Here is a 21,463-nt window from a genome sequence, read left to right on the forward strand (position 1 = left end):
TCGCGTTAATATTTTTTTACTGTTTTTAATTTTTTACTTTGAGAGTTTGCGCGGGAAATATTGGCGCCTTTTTTTTACGAATGTTCGCCATTGTGGCGAAATTTTCTCAAACCGCCAAAATTATTGTATTATTTTGAACTAAAAGTTTTCGTTGATAAAAATCCGTTGCGGTGAAAATTTCGGGAAACTAGCTATTCTAAACGCGATAAAATCAATAAATTGCGCAAAGGAAAGCTGAAAATTGGAGAAATGAAAGAAAAATTAACAAACCGCCTACATTTTCCGGTGGAGCACAACAGTTTGTCACTATAAGTGTCTCATTACGTATCAGGACACTTCCAATATTGTGTACCAAGAACGGGGACATGGAGAAATTTTGTGAAACGCAACAAGAGAATCAGAGAAACCCAAATGAAACATTGCCATAAAAAACATGAATGGCTTCTAAGCAAAATCGATTTTGCTAAAAAGTGATTTTGCAGGTAGTGGAAAGTGAAAAAGTCGCGAAAATTGCATATAATCGGTGCATAGTGTGCCCTATTTGTGGAATTTGCTTGTGTTCGCATAGAAGTGCATTGGGTTGCAGGTGAAAAGAGTGTCGGAAGTTTCGCGAGTACGCCCGCCATTGAGAAAATGGTTTAAGCAATTTTTGTTTTTCAATTCTGACAGTTTCCAGTGTCCGCGGATTGCCCATAATTGCGTTTCAACGTACTAAAAGAGGACTTTTGGTGACAAAATTGCAAGTGCGGAAAAGCATATATTGCGCAGAAGAGATATATCGTGTTCCCAAGTTAAATCTGGAAGAGATTGTATTTTTGGAAATTATTACACATTTGAGATTTTTCTTCATCATATTGGAATAAGTCGGCGGACGGAGAGAAAGAGAGTGGAAAAGAGAGAAATTCTCTTTCACGGGCGTCATCATGTTTCATTGTGTATGAGAGTGAAAACATGTGTTTCATAGCGGTACGAAACACGGAGGAAACATCTTTCTACTTGCCACTTTATGGTGAGCTGAAAAAAAAAATTATTCTATTTTTTTTTTGCAGAAATTTTGGAAAATTATTAATCAGAGTGAATTTTCCAAAGTATATGTAGTCATTGCTGGCAATAATATTGATGTGAACTATGAGTAAATGGGTGTGTGTGAGGAATGTTTCATAGTACACCACAGGAGCAAATGGCATGTTTCTCAATCGTTTTCCAAAAACATGAATGAAAATTTTTGCATTAGTAGTAGTGTGGGGGAGCCACCGAGAAAAAACCCAAAGAAAAATTCCCAATGAAAAAAATCACCTGGGCCCCACTGTGGACTTAGCAGCGCTCCGGGAGTTTCGTGACAAAGTGCCGTGTGTGATGAAAGACGGTGTTCTCATGAGAAATTGCCCTTTTTCCCCGACCCAGTGACTCTGGCGGAGTGTTTCTTTCTCAACAACGCAAAATTGTTCCCCGAGGGTTCTCTCTAGCGGAAGAAGATTACTTCAACGCCAAGTACTTGACGCAGCACACGGGTCTCTATGTGAAAAAAAGAAGAGTTACGAGATCGGCGGAATCCGCGAGAGTGTGTGGCCACCCTCTCCAGTAGTCTCCACAGTACAGTAGTTTAGTTGACGAGGAGTGAAGAAAAGTGTGTGGCAAATATTCATTTTGTGCCACAAGAAGAGACTTTGTGTTGCGAAGATGCCTAAAGTGGCGAGGAAGTGCCCCTGACATCGGTTTGAAAGACATCAAGAAGCACTCATCAGGGGGGGCAGACTGCGATTTTCCGGAGGGAATATGCAAATGACACACTCACAGTGGCTCCCATCACGAATGGAGTCGCCATTTTGGTGAATTTATTTACATATTTCCGACAAGAAAATCCATTAAACTCCATTTGCTGCTCTTCCTCGGGTAACTATCATCGATGGGAAAGTTGTGTAATCATCCGATGGTTATGAGTATTTGTGCAGAAAGCTGATGAATTGTGTTAGATCTGTGTGACCCTGATCACTTATTTGTCATGAGACACCTTTGAGGTTATGGGCACGGGCAATCTATCTCCCCGCGACACCTGCTCCCATTGAGCCTTCGGGGTCCCTCTGTCGTGGCCCTTTTGCGTGATTAGGTGCTGTATGTTTGCAGGTGAGGTGGACAGAATGGGAAGGTGCGTGTGTTTTGTTAAAAAAAAAGTGCGTCTGTTGCAAAAGAATGGGTACACCTGTTCTCTCATCAATTTCCCCGGAGGTCTCTTGTGCCCACATCTCAACTATTGGGGAGGAGGAGCGTTACCTTTAAATAGATGCAAAAATTCAGCCCAATACTTATTGGTTTTTTTTGTTTGTCGACAACCGTAGCTATTATTATTACTTTTTATTTTGCAGAAGAGAAGTGCAGGAAAAATCGATTTCACTCCACAAATTGAATTCTCTGTATCCAGCAATAAAAAAATTGTAATATTAACTTTAGCAAGATTTCCGCCTTCTCCACAAAAGAGAGTTTGTTTTTTATTGGAAAATTGGGTAATCCAGAGAAGATTGCCCGAAATATTTAATCACCAAGTCGACCTCCATTTGCACAGTTTTTCATCCTTCAATTATCACATGAGAAAAGAAGATGAGAATTGAGACGTTGAGATGCATAATTGATAGTGTGAATTATATTTCGCGATGATGTTTACTTTGTCATCTCGCCTAAGGCACTCTATAGATGCTGACCGCCCAAGTCCACTGCCGAGCGGCTTTTATGAACGAAAATACGATGAACGAGAGTGAAAATTTCACACACAAATGCAAAAAGTCGTGTAAAAAAAAAGAAAAATATTTAGATTTTTTTTTCTTCAAAATAGTTTAGCACAAGGAAATCAGAAGAATTTTTCTTTAAGCAAGAAAATTCAAAACTGATTAAATCAATCAGAATACAAACAGTATGAGTATGCAAATGGAAATGTCTCTAAAGTTCTTCGCGGCAACTAGAAACTAATAAGTTATATTTCCATGAACCTGTCAAACAGGCAGGATTTTCATCTGACTGAGTTACGAATGACTTCTTCCAATAGGAAACTTAATAAAAAGAAAAGTAGGAAAGGAGTACAATATGCCACTCACTCTTGCTTTTGTCAACAGTGAGAAAGTATTTGACACTGAAGGATAGACTAGAGACATTCACAAAGTTCCTTTAAAAGACTGCTTAAGACTCTGGAAGGAATTTTTAAATGGCTCAAGGGAAAGAACTTTGTCTTTAATAAAGAGGTTCTTGGCATTTATGGAAGCTTTTGTATTAAACTTCTCTGTTTTTTTTCGTAAGGTATTCTTATGTTTCATCCAATATAAAAGCCAAAAAAGGATCATTGAATTCATTTTTAGTCAAAAATAAAAATAAATCTTCATATTACTTTATCAAATTTTAAGAATTGGTTTTCACAGTTAAAAAAAAGGTTCTTTTAATATTAAAAAAAAATCTCCTAAACTACCTGAAAATCACGTAATGTTACATTGAAATTAATTCTCGATTTCATTTGTGAACAAGCTGTCGATTCCATAACTCAATCAATAAAATAAATTCTCTCAAATAAAAGATTTATACACGGAAAAAAATGAATAGCCAAGGTAGACACAAAAAATATGTTTCCCAGCTATTTGGCGTTAGAATATAATAATGTCCAGGGTAAAAATGAATTATGTCTCTCCCAGGCATTTGAAATTTCTAGCTCAGAAATTTTAGAGAAAAATCAAAACATTAAAAAATTAGGTTATGTGATGGTGTTGTTGACTTTCTCTGAAGAAGTGCAATTTTCCTGTGGACCCATTTACAATAATATCTCATGATTTGTCGGAAAATCTCACAGTTTTCTCGGTGACTTATGAAAATGACCATGTTTATATGTGTATTGGGAAAAAAATGACAAAATTTGTGAGGCAGTTAAAATTCTTTTGTAGCCGAGACTGGAACTATAAGTGGCTCAAGTACAAATTATGCGTGGCAGAGACATATAAGAATTTCTGGCTTGGATATATGTCAATTTCTGTACCGTACAACTTTTTTTTTTCCGTGTAACAGAAGGTTTTAACACTTGGAGGACCCAGCATTTGGCACAACGCGGAGGATCAAATTGGTAATAAGTACCAGTTGATAAAATATGCTCAATAATTAATTATTAATCAGTTTATTGAACAAGGATCGATAGTTTCACTAATTCTCAATCTCCTTCAAGCATTCCTGCATCTAATTACTAAATATTTAATTGAGAAAATCGTCAGTGAAAAAAAAATTGCGTAGAATCGATGCAAAATTGCCAATTCAAACGATTTTTTTAGCTACAATTTTACATAATTTATTATTGCGCCTAAATCATCACAAACTTTGATTCTTCAAGTAACTTTTTAGTCACTTCCGGCAATAAAATTAGTCCCATTAATTATTTTAGACTGAGGAAAAGTGAACAAGAGTACTTTATTTGGGAAATATGGGGAAACATAACCTCAAAACAATGGCAAAAATGTATGGGATTTTGACTGGTAGTTATTACCAATTTGATCCTCCGCGTTGGATTCTGACTTTGACCTCAATTATCTTCCAAAAAGAAAGCTTTTCTCGGGATTTTCTTTCTGCTATATTAAAGTAAATAAAATTCCCTACACATAGATGCTAAATTCATCGAGATAGGTCCAATAGATTTTATTCTGTGACGATTTTAAGGTTCCAATTGGTAGCAATTACCAGTAAAGTCCTCCGAGTGTTAAAGGCTCCAACAGATGGACGAGAAATTCCTCGTGCGGTGCGGTGCGGCGAGGATTTCGTGGCCCATCGTCGCTTCGGATTGGCCGAAAAACGTTCTCGCACGGTGCGGTGAGAGTGCGTGAGCCATCTCTCGCTTCTGATTGGCCGAAAACCTCGCCGCACCGCACCGCACGAGGAATTTCTCGTCCATCTGTTGGAGCCTTAATTCAAAGGAATATTTTCTGATAATGAATTTCCTCGATTTCATTATTGCATTCATCTCTTATAATATGGAACATTTTTAATTTCCATAGATTATAGTTATGCTCACTCAAATACTTTTTCACATCCTGACGTTAAAAATTTAATCTAAATAATTAAAAAAAAATCATTTAAAAGATATCTAAAAATGTTTTGCAATTACATTCTGAAAAAAAAGTGCTAAATTCCTCTATAGCTGACCTGAAGCAATTTCTTTTCTGACTCCAGCATTTTTGCCATCTGGTACTTTCTGTGTTAACAAGTTGTAGAAGAAGGAGCAACGAAAAAAAAAATCTCTAGATAAAATAAATGGCAAGAAGATGAGGAAATTGAGTTAAATAAAAGAAAGGGGTGAGTGAAGAAATTGAGCTCGTTTGTGACCTAAAAGAAAAGCAAGAGACAAGGAAATTTGAATAAAGTATATTGTAGTGCTAGTGCGTGTTATGTACTCGGAAGCAATATTTAGTGTACAATGTGGTTATATTTTGTAAATTGAATTTAGTTTGTACTATAATGCTTAAAATTGCAGAGAGAGAGGTTTGTGAGAGAGTGTGCGAAAGGAGTGTGTAACTAAATCGGGGGCGATTAATTTTATAACGTCTTTGTATATTTCAATCAACTCTGCTTAAATATTTAAGTGGATTGCTTGGCAGTTTGTGTGTTTGAATATATATTTTTTCTCTCTTCTCTCCTTTTTTCTTGTGGCGCTTTTCGCGAGAAAGTCTGATTTTCCCATACTAGATAAACATTCTCGGGTGCGAATTTTCGGGGGTAGGCTGTATGTAGATTAAATTTGCCGCCATAGAACAGAGAAGAATGAGCGAGAGATGTAAGAAGAATGATAGAGAGAATGTGTAGAAAAAAAAGGAAAAGAGACACGCTGACCGATAATCAATAGTATAAATTGACAATCATGAGTGCAAATTGTGTGTAAATTTTTCTGTACATAAGATAATATTTTTTTTCACTATGTATTTAATTTATTTTTCGATGGTTTTTCTTTGCATTAAACTCAACTGATTAGTTTTTCTCTTATTTATCTTTCTCGCTCTCTGGGGGTATTTTTTTCGGACTACCAGCAGGATTGGAAGATTAATCAGTTGGACGACGCCTGAAGGAGATTAATAAGTTTCCGATATCCTTTTTCGACACGGACACAACTGTGTAAGAAGACAAGAACAAAACAAACAAAAAAAAGTGCACAATATATCGCAATTGTAGCCGTCATTTTTGCTGAGCACACTTCACATAAATGCATCGCAATAATAATATAGTGTGGCAGATCTCTTCATCATCAACAAATAGTTGAGTTTCGTTGGACACCATCGAAAGTTGTGTATGTGTGTTGTTGTGAGATCTTTTTCTCTTTTGATATCAAAAATCTCCCCCTCTTCTCAACTACTCTCGAAGCGATATTGTCCTCCCGCGCTGTAGGGAGTGACGATTGGCGAAGAAAGTGTATTACATACAAAATACATAACACTCATAATATAATCTGTTAAAGACACAACTAGAGCAGCGGCGATAGAAAGGACGCCGTGGACACCGTGTCAGTTGTGTGCAATAGTAGCGAGAGTTTTATAATTAATAATAAAATACGGAATAAAATCAAGAAAGAAAAAGATAAAGCAAAAGCAAGGACGTCCGAATGGTGCATTGACGAGGAAATCTGTAAAAAAAAAGAAAATCTGTTGCTGTGGGAAAGATAGTTGTGCTGTAATATCCTGTGAATGTGTCACTGAGAGTTAAAGCAAAAATAGTTTTGTGCGAAATAATTTCGAGAAACGAAAGAAGAACATTTACTCCAAGAAAAAACAAAGTGAAAGAGTGAAGAAATTTATTCGATTCTTGATATTTTTCGTTTATCATAGACGCACGTTTAATTGTTTTCAAACAAACAAAGAGAAAAAGTAAGAAAAAAATTGTGTCCTTTATCCCTTTTTTATTCTTTCTATCATTCACAAACAAAAATCCTTCCCAAAAAAAAGTTGTTTGCAAATAGCAAGAAAAAAAAGTCCAACCACCACAAAAATCACAAAATTGTCGTTCAAATAAGTGTCACATATGTAAAAAAGAAAGAAAAAAAAAACAATTTCTGTGTGTGTCCAAAGCAAAATCCTCTTAACTGTTGCTCTATATTATATTTTTTCGTGTTGATAGTAAAGAAAAAAAATTAAAGAAAAAAATATAATAAATAATAACCTAACAATAACGTTATTGCGAAAAAAAATATCAATATCAATCGCACGGAAAAATGTCGTCGGGAACATTTGTTGATCGAATTGATCCATTTGCAAAACGATCGCTCAAGAAGAAAAGCAAAAAGTCTCAGGGATCGTCGAGATATCGGAATTCTCAGGATGTAGAGCTACAGCAACTTCCACAATTGAAAGGTAATAATTACATATTGAAGTGTTATCATTGATAAGACAAACAAACTAGGTATATAGCTACAAAACACATTTTGTCCAGAAAAGATGATTTATTGATGTCATTATATTCTCTCGTGCTCATCCCACAGTGGATTGCTCGAGTATGGAGCAGGAGGAGCTTTTTATACGAAAGTTGCGGCAATGTTGTGTGTCCTTTGACTTTATGGATCCCGTGGCGGATTTGAAGGGGAAGGAAATCAAAAGAGCCGCCCTCAATGATCTGTCCACATACATTATCCATGGCAGAGGTGTCCTGACAGAGGCTGTGTATCCAGAAATTATACGAATGGTAAAAATTGTTTATTTTTCTTTGCACTTTTGCTACAAAGTTACAAGTTTAGTTGCTTTTGGGTGAGTTTTGAGAAAGCAAAATTAAGCGAAATAATTAAATTTTAATAAATATTTTACCTTTTCATGAAAATGTTAGAAAGCTTTCAATTTTTGGTTTGAAAACTGATTAAAAGTTTCTGAGTTACCTTAATTTCTCAACCTTAATCTACCTTTTATCTAAATGAAATAACAGCAGAATTAGAACAAAGAATAAGATGAAATGTTAAATATTGAGTATGTCCAACACCTTCATGCAATATTTTGCATTTTGAATGGTTAATATTTGATTTTTAACCATTTTGGAACTAAATCAAAACACAAATGAAAACAAAACAGCCGCAAAATAAAACTGAGAGACTTCTTATCTACAAAGTTGAGATTTAAACCAACAATGTAATGACATACTTAACATTTTTAGGCAGATAAATTTGTAGGAGTTGAAGGAGGTACAAGAAAAGGTGAAGAAATTGAGAGACAAATGCTTAAGATTTTTTATTGACCTGATATCATAATAAAATTCGATAGCTCGCTCTCCTTTTCTTTTATATTTATCTGCTAAATAGTTTATTATAAAACCTAATTTTTGTCATGGAGATTTTTTTTCGTTCTGAGAATCTGCATTCGTGTTATCGTATTTATTGATATATTTTCATTGCTATAAATACCTAATATTTTATGTTATCTATAGTATTTATATGATAGTTAAATCATTCAACGTGTATGAGAATTGAGTGTTACTATAACATATCTCTTTCTCGATAGAGTACAATGTCATGTAGTATAGAGGAGAATGTAAAGCAAAAATTGCAGTATGGGGTCTTTTCTGTTCTGTTCTGTTCTTTTTTTGCTTTGTCGAAAATGGAAAAAATAAGATGTGCTACTAATAAAGATAAAGAACGAATTGCTGTGTGCTGTCTTCTCTCTCCCGAAGAAAAAAAAATCACAGAAAACTTGAAAAGTTATTAAGTATAGTGGCGTTCTCTTTCTCACTTTCATACCATGAACATGATTAATGGGTTTTAAATTAAATAAATATAAATCGTGCGGCAAAAATATTCTTTACATAGGTGTATACTACGTGTAAAAGAATTATTTAATTTATAATTCTTGAAGATTTTTTGAAATTCAAAATTTACTTCTTTTTCACGCCTTTTTATTTTAATTTTGGAAGTCTCTAATGAATTTTGATGTCTTTTTCTCTTGCCAGATTTCGTGTAATTTGTTTCGTACACTGCCACCAAGTGAGAATCCAGACTTTGATCCGGAAGAGGACGATCCAACATTAGAAGCATCTTGGCCACATCTTCAGTTGGTCTATGAGGTCTTCTTGCGATTTCTCGAATCACAAGATTTTCAAGCGACTATTGGGAAGAAAGTGATTGATCAAAAGTTTGTTCTTCAAGTGAGTATCACTACATAAGAAAATAAAAGAAGATATACCTACTTCACAGAGACATGTGTAAATGATATCCTATTGTACTTTTTGCGGTGTTTTTTTGCAGCTACTTGAGCTATTTGATTCAGAAGATCCACGAGAGCGTGATTTTTTAAAGACGGTTCTCCATCGAATTTACGGGAAATTTCTAGGACTGCGAGCATTCATCAGGAAACAAATAAATAACATATTTTTGCGCTTTATTTATGAAACAGAACATTTCAATGGGGTCGGTGAATTACTGGAAATACTGGGAAGGTATAACAGATGAAAGCATCCTTCGTTATTCAGTTTTTTTTTAATCATCTTATCTCGTATTTTTGCAGCATTATCAATGGATTCGCTTTGCCGTTGAAGGCTGAGCATAAACAATTTTTAGTGAAAGTACTACTGCCACTCCATAAGGTGAAGTGCTTATCACTGTACCATGCACAGCTGGCGTACTGTGTGGTTCAGTTTCTGGAAAAGGATGCCTCACTCACGGAACCAGTGGTTCGGGGTTTATTGAAATTTTGGCCAAAGACCTGCTCGCAGAAGGAAGTGATGTTTCTCGGTGAAATTGAAGAGATTCTCGATGTCATAGAACCACCACAATTTGTCAAGATTCAAGAGCCACTCTTTCGACAGATTGCTAAATGTGTTTCCAGTCCACATTTTCAAGTAAGTTTTTTTTTCATTTTATTTTCTTCCTTTAATCTGTAGTTATTTAAAAATGAGGGAGGAGGTACTCTTTTAACATGAAATTGCTCTGGGGATTAATTTGGAAAATTATTGTGGGAACGTGATGATTATGTTGTGGTGGTACAGCATGTATCACTTCAGGTGTCTCAGTAACAGATATTCAAGTTAAAATGCATTTAATTTCAATGAAAGACTCTTTAAAGTTTAATGATTTTGTGGTGTTGAAAAGCATTTAACCTCTAGGCCGCCAAGCGGGGTCGTTGAACGACCCCAGCCCTATATTTCGTGCTATAACTTAATAAATATAAAAGATACCATTCCCATCTTTTGGAAATAAGTTCTTTGGTTATCTGAGGAGGTTGTGTAAAAATTTCAGCTCAATCCGTCCACCACAAGAAAAGTTATTAAGGAAAATGTAGAAGAAGGGAATTCAAAAATTGGTGTAACGGCCATGCTGCGGAAAATTTCTTAGAATGAAGTTAGTCACATCATAAATCATATGGTTGAAGAGGGTTGAAGGGTTGTGTTTACTTTCTCACTTTACCATCTCAGTGTCAGAATTATCGCGAATAAGTAACATAAACAACATAAAACATAATTAGAAGCATATAAATGTGCAAAACAATAAAGAATATTCGAGAAATATTGCCATTTATGACGGTGCGGGAAGTGAGGGGAATGTGGGGAAGTAGTGAAAAAAAATAGCAGTTGCGGTCAACTTCGTGGCAAATTTCTCACGAAGAAAGTGTGAAAAATGAGTGAAAAATATTTTTCCCTAATATCTTCTTCTGCGTGTTTCCGGGTGGCGAATTTGTGATGCAAGGGACAAGAGGACTATATAAGGAGTCTAAAGGTAGTGACCCGACAGTTCCCGGTTTTATAGTTTATGAGAAAATCGACTTCCTTCTTGGGGTCGTTCAACGACCCCACCTTGGCGCTCTAAGGAAGCTCCAAGGTCTTGGCGGCCAGCAGGTTAAATAAAATGAAAGATTTATTGTTTTTAATCCAACCCATTTTACTTTAATTTCCACACTAGGAAATTTTTTTTTGGTAATCTTCACTGCATAAAATTGACAAAGGAAAATTCTTATTTAAAGAAAAGTCGAATAGATTCGGTTAGAGGACGAATTTAAGAACTTTTTATGTGAAATTTAAAGAATATTAGTTGACTTATTTAGCCAAATGAAGTGCAACTATGCTTAAAAACCGTAAAAACTAGGAAATTTAAATTCTCCAAGATATAGAATTTAAATGAAAAATTCTAAATATTAAATTATTAGAATTTTTCTAAAAAGACACCTGAACAGGAGCACCGCATAAAGCGTTTAGGGAGAGAGAAAACATTTTAGAATTAAGAGATAAAAATAAACATATTATAGGAAAATTGCATGTAATTTGTTTTTGGCAGGTTGCAGAGAGAGCGTTATATTTCTGGAACAATGAATATGCAATGTCGCTAATTGAGGAAAATAATGCTGTCATAATGCCAATAATGTTTCCGGCACTGTACCGGATCAGCAAAGAGCACTGGAATCAGACGATTGTGGCTCTAGTCTATAATGTACTAAAGACTTTCATGGAAATGAATTCGAAGCTATTTGATGAGCTAACGGCAAGCTATAAAGCTGAACGACAGAAGTAAGATAATTTTGTGCGTTTATATTTCTCTCTGCAAAAGTTATTGCAATATAACTTCCACAAATATTTGTTTTAATGCATCTTGTGTGTGTGTGCGTCTTTTTGATGCGCCGTTTTTGGATTTTTGTTTAGGGAGAAGAAACGAGAGCGGGAACGTGAAGAGTTGTGGAAGAAGTTGCATGAATTGGAGAATAATCGTTCAAGTAGTAAAACATCACTGAAGAGTGATGCAAACAGTGAATTGCTCACACAGCAAACAAACAATATGACGGGAAATTTAAGTAATGCCACAAATTCAACACTAATGTCATCGTTATCGGGCAATGCGCCATCATCGGGAGGTACTGGGGTATCTGACAAGGTGTCCGCCACATCAGGTGGGTCGAGTGTCTCATCGGCCACCAATTCACTAACATCGGCAGCGAGCAAGTGATGCACTGATTGACCTTAATATAATCATAAATCACATACTTCTAGTTCACATGATGTTACTGCTAATGCTCCCAGTAATAGGAAGAAGACAAAATCATTTCTGCATAGAATCATATAACAAATTTTACCATAAATTAAAGAAGAAAAAAAAATGAAAAATCTACTCCAAAATTCGCTCACACATTGTTTCCTTTTCTTTTGAAAAAAAAAATTATAAATATATTAACAAAAAAAATTAAATACAAAACAAAATAAAGTCGACAGCATATTCAAGGATTTATCCCCAAAATAAATAGTAAAAAACAATAAATTAATAAAGCGTTGAAAAAAACTAAAACAAAAATAGTAATTTCAGGAGTGGAAACATACAACAGGTGACTATTGAATTTCGCTTGTGAAATGCCGAAATATTAGATAAAAAAAAGAAATATCTCTAGTGCTACACGATAAAACATTAATACAAAAAAAAAGAAAATATAATTTAAATAAAAAAAAATTAGCGAGAAAGTGAAAAAAGTAACAATAAGTGAATGAAAAATATTAAAAAAGAATGAAAGTAAAAAAAATATTACCTGCTGCTGTCGTCTCATTCAATAATTAGCCCAATATTATCGATATAAATGATGAAAAAAAAAAGAATAAATCATAAAAAATAACAAAACATTAATGCATAAAATAACAAAGAGAAAAATAAAAGGTTTTAGATGATTATATTGTCGTGACAGAATGAATAAAAAATATGGAACATAATGTAAATGTTAGGGTAACCATAAGTAACATATAGAAGAAGAAAAAAAATGAGAAAAAGAGCAAAAAAAATTGAGATGACAAAATATCTTCATTTTATTATTTTACTTAAAAAAGCAAACCCAAAAATTAGTTTTTTTTTGTTTTTCTTTGCCGTAAAATTGACTTTTGATAAGAAGATTTAAAAATAATAAACAAAAAGTAATGGACAAAATATCAAAGGTGATAGAAAGTTGTGTATGCTAGAAAAATAAAAAAAAAATCACACGCATGTATTTCAATTTTTAAACAAGATAATGATGAAGAAAAAATGCAAAAATAGTTGTTAAGTCAGCAATACTATAGGAGGAAGCTCCCCACTGCTTTCTTAGTAATGATGACTCAAATATTCAAATGTATTTTTTAAAAGAAAATGAAAGTGAAAGAAATAATTTTATACGGCTAGTCATAGGGTGGATGAGGTAAAAAAAAAAACAGAGAGAGAGTTAAACGTCGTAGGGTGCAGTTTTAATGTGAAATAATCCCCCAAAATAATATTCTTTCTTAAAAAAAAAAAAAACTAAATAAAATAAATCTAAAACCATCCCATCCCATTTCGTGGCTTTACGGGGAAGTAAATTTGTAAAGAAAAAAAATCTATAGAAATGATTTTGAGAATATTTGACAAGATAAAATATTTTAAATGGATTTTCTTAAACGCTTTTTATATTTAATATGAAAATGTGTAAATAAAAATTGTATACTAACTCTTTTTCATTTCGGACTTAAAAAACAGTTGACAAAAAGAATTTTTTTCGAGACTTTGAGGAAAACACGTAATAATTTTGAAACTTTTGAGGAATTTTTTGATTTATTACGGTCATTTTGATTTTCTTTTGCTTAAGATTTAATTAGAATTTCTTTCAATCTAAATTCCCTAAATTATTTTAAACACGTTGATTTTTTTTTAAACCGGAGAACTTTCCAATAAACATTACACATACAATATGAAGGAAAAGTAATAATTCAATGAATCAAATGAACATTTTCCAGTGATCAGACTTTCTGTTCAGAAATTTTATCATTGAGTATCTATACGATAAAGTTTTATTAGGTAGCGTAAAATTTTTACAACTAATTTTTCAAAATTATAAGTGAAAGGCAATAAACGCTAATTGTTGCAAAAGTTTTAATTCTTTCACCTAAAGTTTCTAGTTTTTCTTCCAAACCATATGCTCAAACCGGAGTATTTTAATTCAATGAAAATACTACTTATTATTATATCTCTAAATTAGTAAAAGTTTGCAAAATTAAATATTCTCTCATGTATTCGTTGGAAAAATTAATATTTTCCTTTCAAATGAAGATGAAAGTGTTTTCCCCCAAAGCAATCCCCATATCCATGATTCTCTAATTTTCCATTAAATACAAAATCTATAAAGAAGAAAAAATCATAAGTAATCGGAAAAAAGTAGAGTAGTATTCATAAAATGACTACATGAAAATTAGCGTTTAAGGATATTGTTGTTTTGTTTGACAAAAGTTAGAATTAAACAAAAAATGAAGAAATTAGATGGAATCCAAAAAATAACCGATAAAAAATATAATATTAAAAAAATTATTTTTTAATTTTCACAAAACACTATTTTTGCGTAAAAATATTTCAATAAAAAATAATAGAAATTGGTTGATCAAGTGAATGCCAAGGAAAAAAAAACATTTTTGTATTTTAGTATTTTTGATATAGAAAATCGATAGATTCTTCTTTTTAAATAAATAAAAACATCTAATAATTTTGTGACTGAAATTTAGAAATATATTATAAAAAATGGAAAAGAACAAATTTATAAAAGAAAAAATTCCATTTTCGCAATTTAGGCGAAAATTTGGGATAGAATGTAAGTCAAACTAGCAACACACACACACACACATTTAGGTCACTAAATAAAAAAAAAGAAGAATTTTGAAAAATAAAAAATAATCACATGATGGAAAGAAAATAAGAATTTTTAAACTGACTGTTCGTTTCGTTTTGTTTTCTCTATAAAAAAAAAGATAATTTTTTTTAATAAAGAGAATCAATTTATTTACATTTTATTTTCACATCTTATTTATTTAACTGTATAATGAGCAAAGAGCTGGCGTTAATTGTAGGGATAATTTTAAAGTTTAAATGATAAAAAAAGGTTTAAAAAAATTAAAAAATAAAGTGGCACACTCAATAATTTGCTATTGAATAAAAATGAAAAATATTCAAAAAAAAAAATAATGGGTGAATTAATAAAAAATATTTACTGAAAAAAAGAATTACGCTAAAAAAGGAAAAGATAAGAATTAGTGTGAAAGGGTGGGGCTACTTGAATTCTGTATAGAAGAACATGTGACTTGTATAAAATATTAAAAAAAAGTAATTTAAGATGAGAAATTAAAGAGCATACGTTAGAAAGTAGATTTTGCTGAAAAAAATATTTTTCTGCATTTTCTTTTCGTTTCTTTCATGAATTTCAGTTTCCGTGTCCGTTCACCAAATGAACAAAAATTATATTGTAATATGTAAAATGAAGATCACTCCTAAGAAGAAAAAAATGAAGAAAAGAAAAAAAGCTAGACCTTAAAAATATTTGTATAGTAATTGAATGAAAGATAAAAAAAAAAGTTGAGGAGAAAGGAAGAAGAAATATAACCTATTATGAAAAAAATGGTAATGTATCTATATTATGTAACGCTGATATGAGAAAAAAATAACTAATTATGTATTTAAAGAAAAAAATCATAAAAATCGTGAAAAAACTGAGAAAAAATGGATAAGTGGAAAAAATAAATATAAAAGAATGTTTTGTAAATTTCTAAGAATTTTTAAAACTTGTTAACTTCAAATTAATGCAAGAAAAAAATGTAACAAAATTGTTTTCTCTTTATTTTTTCCTTTCTTTTTCATAGCTGAGACGAGTATGTGGTGGTGAGGAGAAGAGGAAGAAAAATGTGTAGAGAAAGATAAAAAAAAATGCGTAACAAAATGATTAAGAGAATACCTTTGTTAATAACTAATATTAATCTATTGCTACATACATATATATTTTCTATATAATTAAGTACCTCCACATAACACCTAAATTAAAAGAAAATGAAAGAAAAAAAAGCATAATAGGCAGAGGATCGGAGGAGATTTAAAGAAGAAAAAAAAACGTGAGGGTGAGACATAAAATAAGAAAATTAACAATAAAAGAGCGAAAGAGAAAATGTTGGATATGAGTAAACATGAGCATAAGTTATAACAGAAAAAAATGATTTATAATTTTCTTGAAGATTAAAAATTGCATCAATGGAAAATAAAAGAAAATGCATATTTACGTGAAATTAGAGGAATCATTTTAACGGCACCAACATTAATATTTTCTTTTGATGGAAAACATGATAAAACACGGGACAAAATATGATAAAAAAAGAATAAATTGTGTGTTGAATGATGATACATAAGGAAAAAGAATATAAATATATCTATATATAAAAAATAAAAATATTTAAAAGAATTTTTTTTTCTTATTTCATCAATTCCCAATTTTGCTGAGACAATAATTTAAATTAATCTATTTCTGCTGGCTCAGGTTGGAATGGAACTTTAAGGACTAAAAGAATATATATTTTTAGAATCAGCCAGGTGTTCTTAGGTCATCTTTTAAGTTAAATTTCTTTAAGATTGTTTAATAACATAAAGACAATTATTCCACTTTAAACAAATTCTAATCCTTAATTTTCTTTATTCTTATCTACAAATTTTTCTCAAAATTGATCTAGTAAATTATTTACGATAAATGTAAATATGAGTCTCGGTCCATTCAATCCCTTTCAAAAAATTTTCTACTGACTGAAAATTAGGGATTTTTTTTCCTGGACATGGTATTTAATAGAGAAATTGAATAGCTAAGAAGATTCCATGAAAAAAAAAAAACAATTACTACCCGAAATTTTTTCCAGGTGTATCATAAATGCGCCGAAAATTTGAAATGGAAATCTTAAAAGGACATAATGCGCAAAACTTGTTCTAATTAGCCAAAATAGAACCCTTCCAGTTCTTCTAGAAATTATTAAATAGTAAAATTGCTTATGTAAGAAGTCTGACATTTTCTGAATTTGTGGGAAAACTGAATTTCACAGAATTCCCACGCTTTTCTCGAATATTTTATTATTATAATTTAATAATTAAAAATAACTAAAAGTGCTCCAATTTTGAAACATGCCCCAAATATTGTGCACAACGTCCTTTCGACAACAACCCGGGTGAACAGAAAAACGTCCTTTGACTACACATTTTATTCAATTTGGGGTCAATTTAATTAAGATTCTCCTGACTGATACCTTCGTTCGGTATAATATCTCTTGATTTATTCATGGTGCAATTGTGATGGACAAAGGAAGGTCCTTTTGTGTGCCAAGCACAGAAGTTACTGAATCATACGAAAGAATGGATTTACTTTCTGCAATTCAACTCAGTATTGGGATTCAGTGCGCAATTGGGGTATCTCCCTTTATTGTGAGGAAGAATCATGGGGTTGTTGTGGCCAATAAATTCACCATTATTCCGGGAATTTCACTATTTCTCTTCAACATTGTCTCAGTGTATTTTGGATCACAAATTGATATTGAAACTCAAGCAGGATCGGCAATGTTCGATAGGACACTATCAACAGGATCAGTTTTGGCTTTGACCATGATTTTGGGTGGAGTTTGCCAAATGCTCGCTTATTTATTCACCTTCTTCATTGCATTTTTTTACCGACATAATTTTGTGAAATTTTATCGAAAACTTCTCAAGATTGGCGAAAAAATGAAAGAACTTGATATTCCAATGGATTTTCGACACATCTATAGGTAAATACTATAAGATTTTCCTTAACATCTTATTTGATATCTTAGTAAGATTTTTTTTATAATAGGCAACATTTGGGAATAATTATTGCCCTCGTGGTGTACCACATAATGCAGACAATTTTTGGTATATTCATTATTTGGGGATCAGCCGAACAAATCCACATGGCTTTTTCTTTCACACTGGTTTACGTGTCCAATGCCCTATCGGCCAAAGACTTCATAATGGTCTGCCAGGTGGTAACTCATCACTTCCGGTGCTTACAAAAAGTTCTCAAGGAGGCCCACTTGGAGCACGATGAACTTCCGCATCGACTTGAGACCTTCTACATCATTCACAGTGATCTCTGTGATTGCTTCGACCTGATAACCGAGAACTTTGGCGCACGTGAGATGTCCAACATTCTCTCTGATTTCATCTTTATGACCTCGCAGCTCTTTTTCGCGTTTTGGTCCGCCAATGCCTTCCAGTTTGTGTACGTTATATTCGACTTGATCGCTATATTGCTACCGAGATGCCTCAAAGTTTTCTACGTCATGTACAGTGGTGAGGAATTAATTAGAACAGTAAGTATTGCGTTGATCTTTCCTTTTTATTATCAAAACTTTATTTTTTTTATCATTTAAATTTTCCGCTAAAGAGGTAAATTTTCCGTGTGTCGCCCTCCCCAATGACATGACTGAAAAACAAGGTGAAGATTAAATGTTTATGCCGGAGTCTCTCTCAATAATTCGTTTATTTCTTATTAGAGACTCAAAGCTAAAAAAGCTCTTTAGCTTTTCAGCTCAAATTATTATGGGGAGTTTATGTTGAATTGTCGATTTTGAAAAGGGAATAACTTGTATTATTTTTGTTTATTTTTTTCGAATCGCATCTTTAAAATGTTAAGAATTAATAATTTTTGCGACGGAATGTAAAAATATTTAACACAAAAAAAAATTAGGCAAGAGAAGGAAAAATAATTTTTTAATAATAGGTTAAAGCTATTTTTTAGCTAAACTATTCACATCTAATGTGAATTATTTACAAACATCATGATTTATCACAAATTATGATGTTTTCTTTTTTCAACCGTTTGTTTTGTTTAATTAGTATAATGAAGACTTTTCAAGAAATGATTAGTAGATATTTATTTTTAATATCTTTAGAACTTACTCATCTATTTGATACTCAGGAGATTATTGAATAATATTGGTTATTTATTTAGCAATTTATTCCATTAAAATTCATTGAGACGAATTTTTTTAGTAGGTACATTATTTCAGTAATTTATGAACCTTCAAGATAAAGACAGAATAATAAAATTTTCATTAACGAAATTACTAAATTTAACGCTTAAAAACATTAATTAGATGGTATTAACGGATCTTCTGTAAAGAAAATTTTAAAAATGATTTAAAGAGAGGATAAAAAAATGAAATATGAATTAACTTCTTTTTTTTTCAACTTTAAATTCAAAATAAATTAAATACAACCTCCTTAAATATTTTCTTCTTATAATTATGGTGACAACAATAAAGTCTCAGCTTTTCTTATAAAAAAATTCTAGTTGCTATCTAAATTGTTGTCCAAAAATCTATAAATAAACGAAAATACAAACACCAGCATAAAAATTTTTGCATAATTTTGGCTATGTTTTTTTTTCTTAATCATTGTCTCCTAATATGTGATTTAGTAGTAATTCAAATATTAAGCCAAAAACGAGAGAAGATTTGCATAAAAATATAGAAGGAGCTTTGATTGGGGCTTTTTCATCGTTACTGCTTAAGTCCTTCATACGATTTTATAAAGATACACCCCATAAGGGGAATTCACGTGATTTACTCGAAAGTCTATTCTCTATCTCCGAATCTACTCCCATATTTGAGAGAAAAAAAATTTGGCAAAACATGCAAATGAATCCAAATTCATAGCTCTTGAACCTGTCTCCTCATGTATTCTCTGACCGTCGTGTTTTGCTTTTGATTTATGATCATAACCACCTGCCCCATAGAGCACGAATTTTCATATATTGCAAACAAGAGCAACAAAAAATATGCTATACAACGTGCTCCATGTTGGGAGGCAGAAAAAAAGTAAAGTGAAATATATATATAAATGTATAGATATATACATTATATATACATATAAAAATGCAAAGATAAATATATATAAACTGCAAAGATAAAAATTAAAAATAGCATGGATGGAACAGTATAAAGCGAAAGAACGGTAAGTAAAACTTACGGGCTGTGATTCTTTCTTTGTCAGTGAAATGTGAAATTGACGGAAAATTGGGGATGGGCAAATTTTGAGGAAGGCTTTCTCGCGCACCGAATCACAGCCAACGCGCAGATATTTTGTGAAATGCCTTAATCGTGGGCGTTGGCTGTGATTCGGTGCGCGAGAAAGCCTTCCTCAAAATTTGCCCATCCCCAATTTTCCGTCAATTTCACATTTCACTGACAAAGAAAGAATCACAGCCCGTAAGTTTTACTTACCGTTCTTTCGCTTTATACTGTTCCATCCATGCTATATTTAATTTTTATCTTTGCAGTTTATATATATTTATCGTGGGCGTTGGCTGTGATTCGGTACGCGAGAAAGCCTTCCTCAAAATTTGCCCATCCCCAATTTATCAATTTCACATTTCACTGACAAAGAAAGAATCACAGCCCGTAAGTTTTACTTACCGTTCTTTCGCTTTATACTGTTCCATCCATGCTATATTTAATTTTTATCTTTGCAGTTTATATATATTTATCTTTGCATTTTTATATGTATATATAATGTATATATCTATACATTTATATATATATTTCACTTTACTTTTATATGTGTATATATAAAACGCCCCGCTTCGCGGGGCGTTAGTCATGCAACTCAAGATATGACATGTTAACTTTAAAACGCGATATCTCCGGAACGGCTACATAGATTTTCTTCATTTTTGGCATGGTGGTAGATATTATAGCCAACTATAACATATCAAAATATGAAGCAATTCTATAAAGCGGTGCTCGAGATATTCATCGAAAACTCATCGAAAATTTTGTTTTCGATTTTAGCGCCACTTGCGGTCATTTTTTGAACTTGCAATGTTCCGAGCAGTTGTAGGGCTCGTTAATATCTTTCATTTGACCCCGGGTTGATCAAAATCGGTCAAGCCGTTCTCAAGTTATGGCCGATTTTCGATGAAAAATTGTGGCGGCCATATTGGCTAAACGGCTTGGCCGATTTTCAAAAATGAGGTATCGTTGGAAAGGTCTTGATGGCCCCTACAACATATAAAAATTTCAGCCCTCTAGCTATAATAGCGGCTGAGATATAGCGAAAACAAAATTTGGGGGTTATTCAAAATGGCGGACGGGGGGGTGGGGGAGTGGATTTGACCTCATAATCGGATTTCTTCCACCCGATATTTAAACTTTGCCGTTGACCGCAAGTCTCTATCTACTACCGTTCTCTCGCAATATACCTTTATACTCCGGCCGGACGGACGGACGGACGGACGGAACAATTTTTGGCGCATACGTTTTTTGGAATGTAGGGACCCTAATTCGTGCTCATCCCGAGTTTGAGCCCGATCTGACGACTTTGCATTTTTGAGTGTACACAGAAGCTGTGCTTCTTTAAAGAAAGAATCACAGCTAAAAGAAGATTGCGAGATTGTGCTTAAATAGTGTGGTCATTGTAGGGTATGTGTACTCTTTGGGGTCATATTTTAACTGTGATATTCTTTTTGTAGGCACATACGACCTCCAAGATGCTGGAAAAGCTCGACGGGCCTTTCAAGAGAGCGGAATTCCACGACTTGGCCCACAATTTCGCCCTGCAGGTGCTCCATTTGCAAGATTTGGACATTACAGCGAAGAATTTCTTCTCGCTCCGTCTCACTTTTCTCTTCACTCTCTGCTCCGCGTGCGTGATGTACTTCATAGTTCTCATTCAGTTCCAATTGCGCGAAAACTGAACCACCCGGCG

At 32.9% G+C, this 21,463-nt stretch overlaps 2 protein-coding genes across 5 annotated transcripts; both read left to right on the forward strand.

The window, feature by feature from the left end:
- Nucleotides 1-399: 399 nt before the first annotated feature.
- Nucleotides 400-16,163, forward strand: LOC129786805 (serine/threonine-protein phosphatase 2A 56 kDa regulatory subunit epsilon isoform). 4 transcript variants are annotated; one of them, XM_055822049.1, is made up of 8 exons: nucleotides 400-1,009; nucleotides 6,042-7,352; nucleotides 7,481-7,680; nucleotides 8,929-9,123; nucleotides 9,224-9,414; nucleotides 9,483-9,816; nucleotides 11,246-11,475; nucleotides 11,608-16,163. In XM_055822049.1, exons 2-8 carry the CDS (start codon nucleotides 7,214-7,216, stop codon nucleotides 11,906-11,908), a joined length of 1,590 nt encoding a protein of 529 aa, XP_055678024.1. In that variant the 5' UTR covers nucleotides 400-1,009; nucleotides 6,042-7,213; the 3' UTR covers nucleotides 11,909-16,163. The 4 variants fall into 4 exon arrangements, with proteins under 4 accessions (XP_055678024.1, XP_055678023.1, XP_055678022.1 ...); XM_055822048.1 differs by having other exon boundaries at nucleotides 401-1,009; nucleotides 6,039-7,352; XM_055822047.1 differs by lacking the exon at nucleotides 400-1,009 and adding an exon at nucleotides 1,106-1,893 and having other exon boundaries at nucleotides 6,039-7,352.
- Nucleotides 16,164-17,095: 932 nt separating this feature from the next.
- LOC129786922 (gustatory receptor 23a-like) lies at nucleotides 17,096-21,452 on the forward strand. The gene is made up of 3 exons (XM_055822179.1): nucleotides 17,096-17,351; nucleotides 17,651-18,066; nucleotides 21,228-21,452. Exons 1-3 carry the CDS (start codon nucleotides 17,096-17,098, stop codon nucleotides 21,450-21,452), a joined length of 897 nt encoding a protein of 298 aa, XP_055678154.1.
- Nucleotides 21,453-21,463: the final 11 nt, after the last annotated feature.

This window comes from Lutzomyia longipalpis, chromosome 1 (genome assembly GCF_024334085.1).
Source record: "Lutzomyia longipalpis isolate SR_M1_2022 chromosome 1, ASM2433408v1".
Classification (NCBI taxonomy): domain Eukaryota; kingdom Metazoa; phylum Arthropoda; class Insecta; order Diptera; family Psychodidae; genus Lutzomyia; species Lutzomyia longipalpis.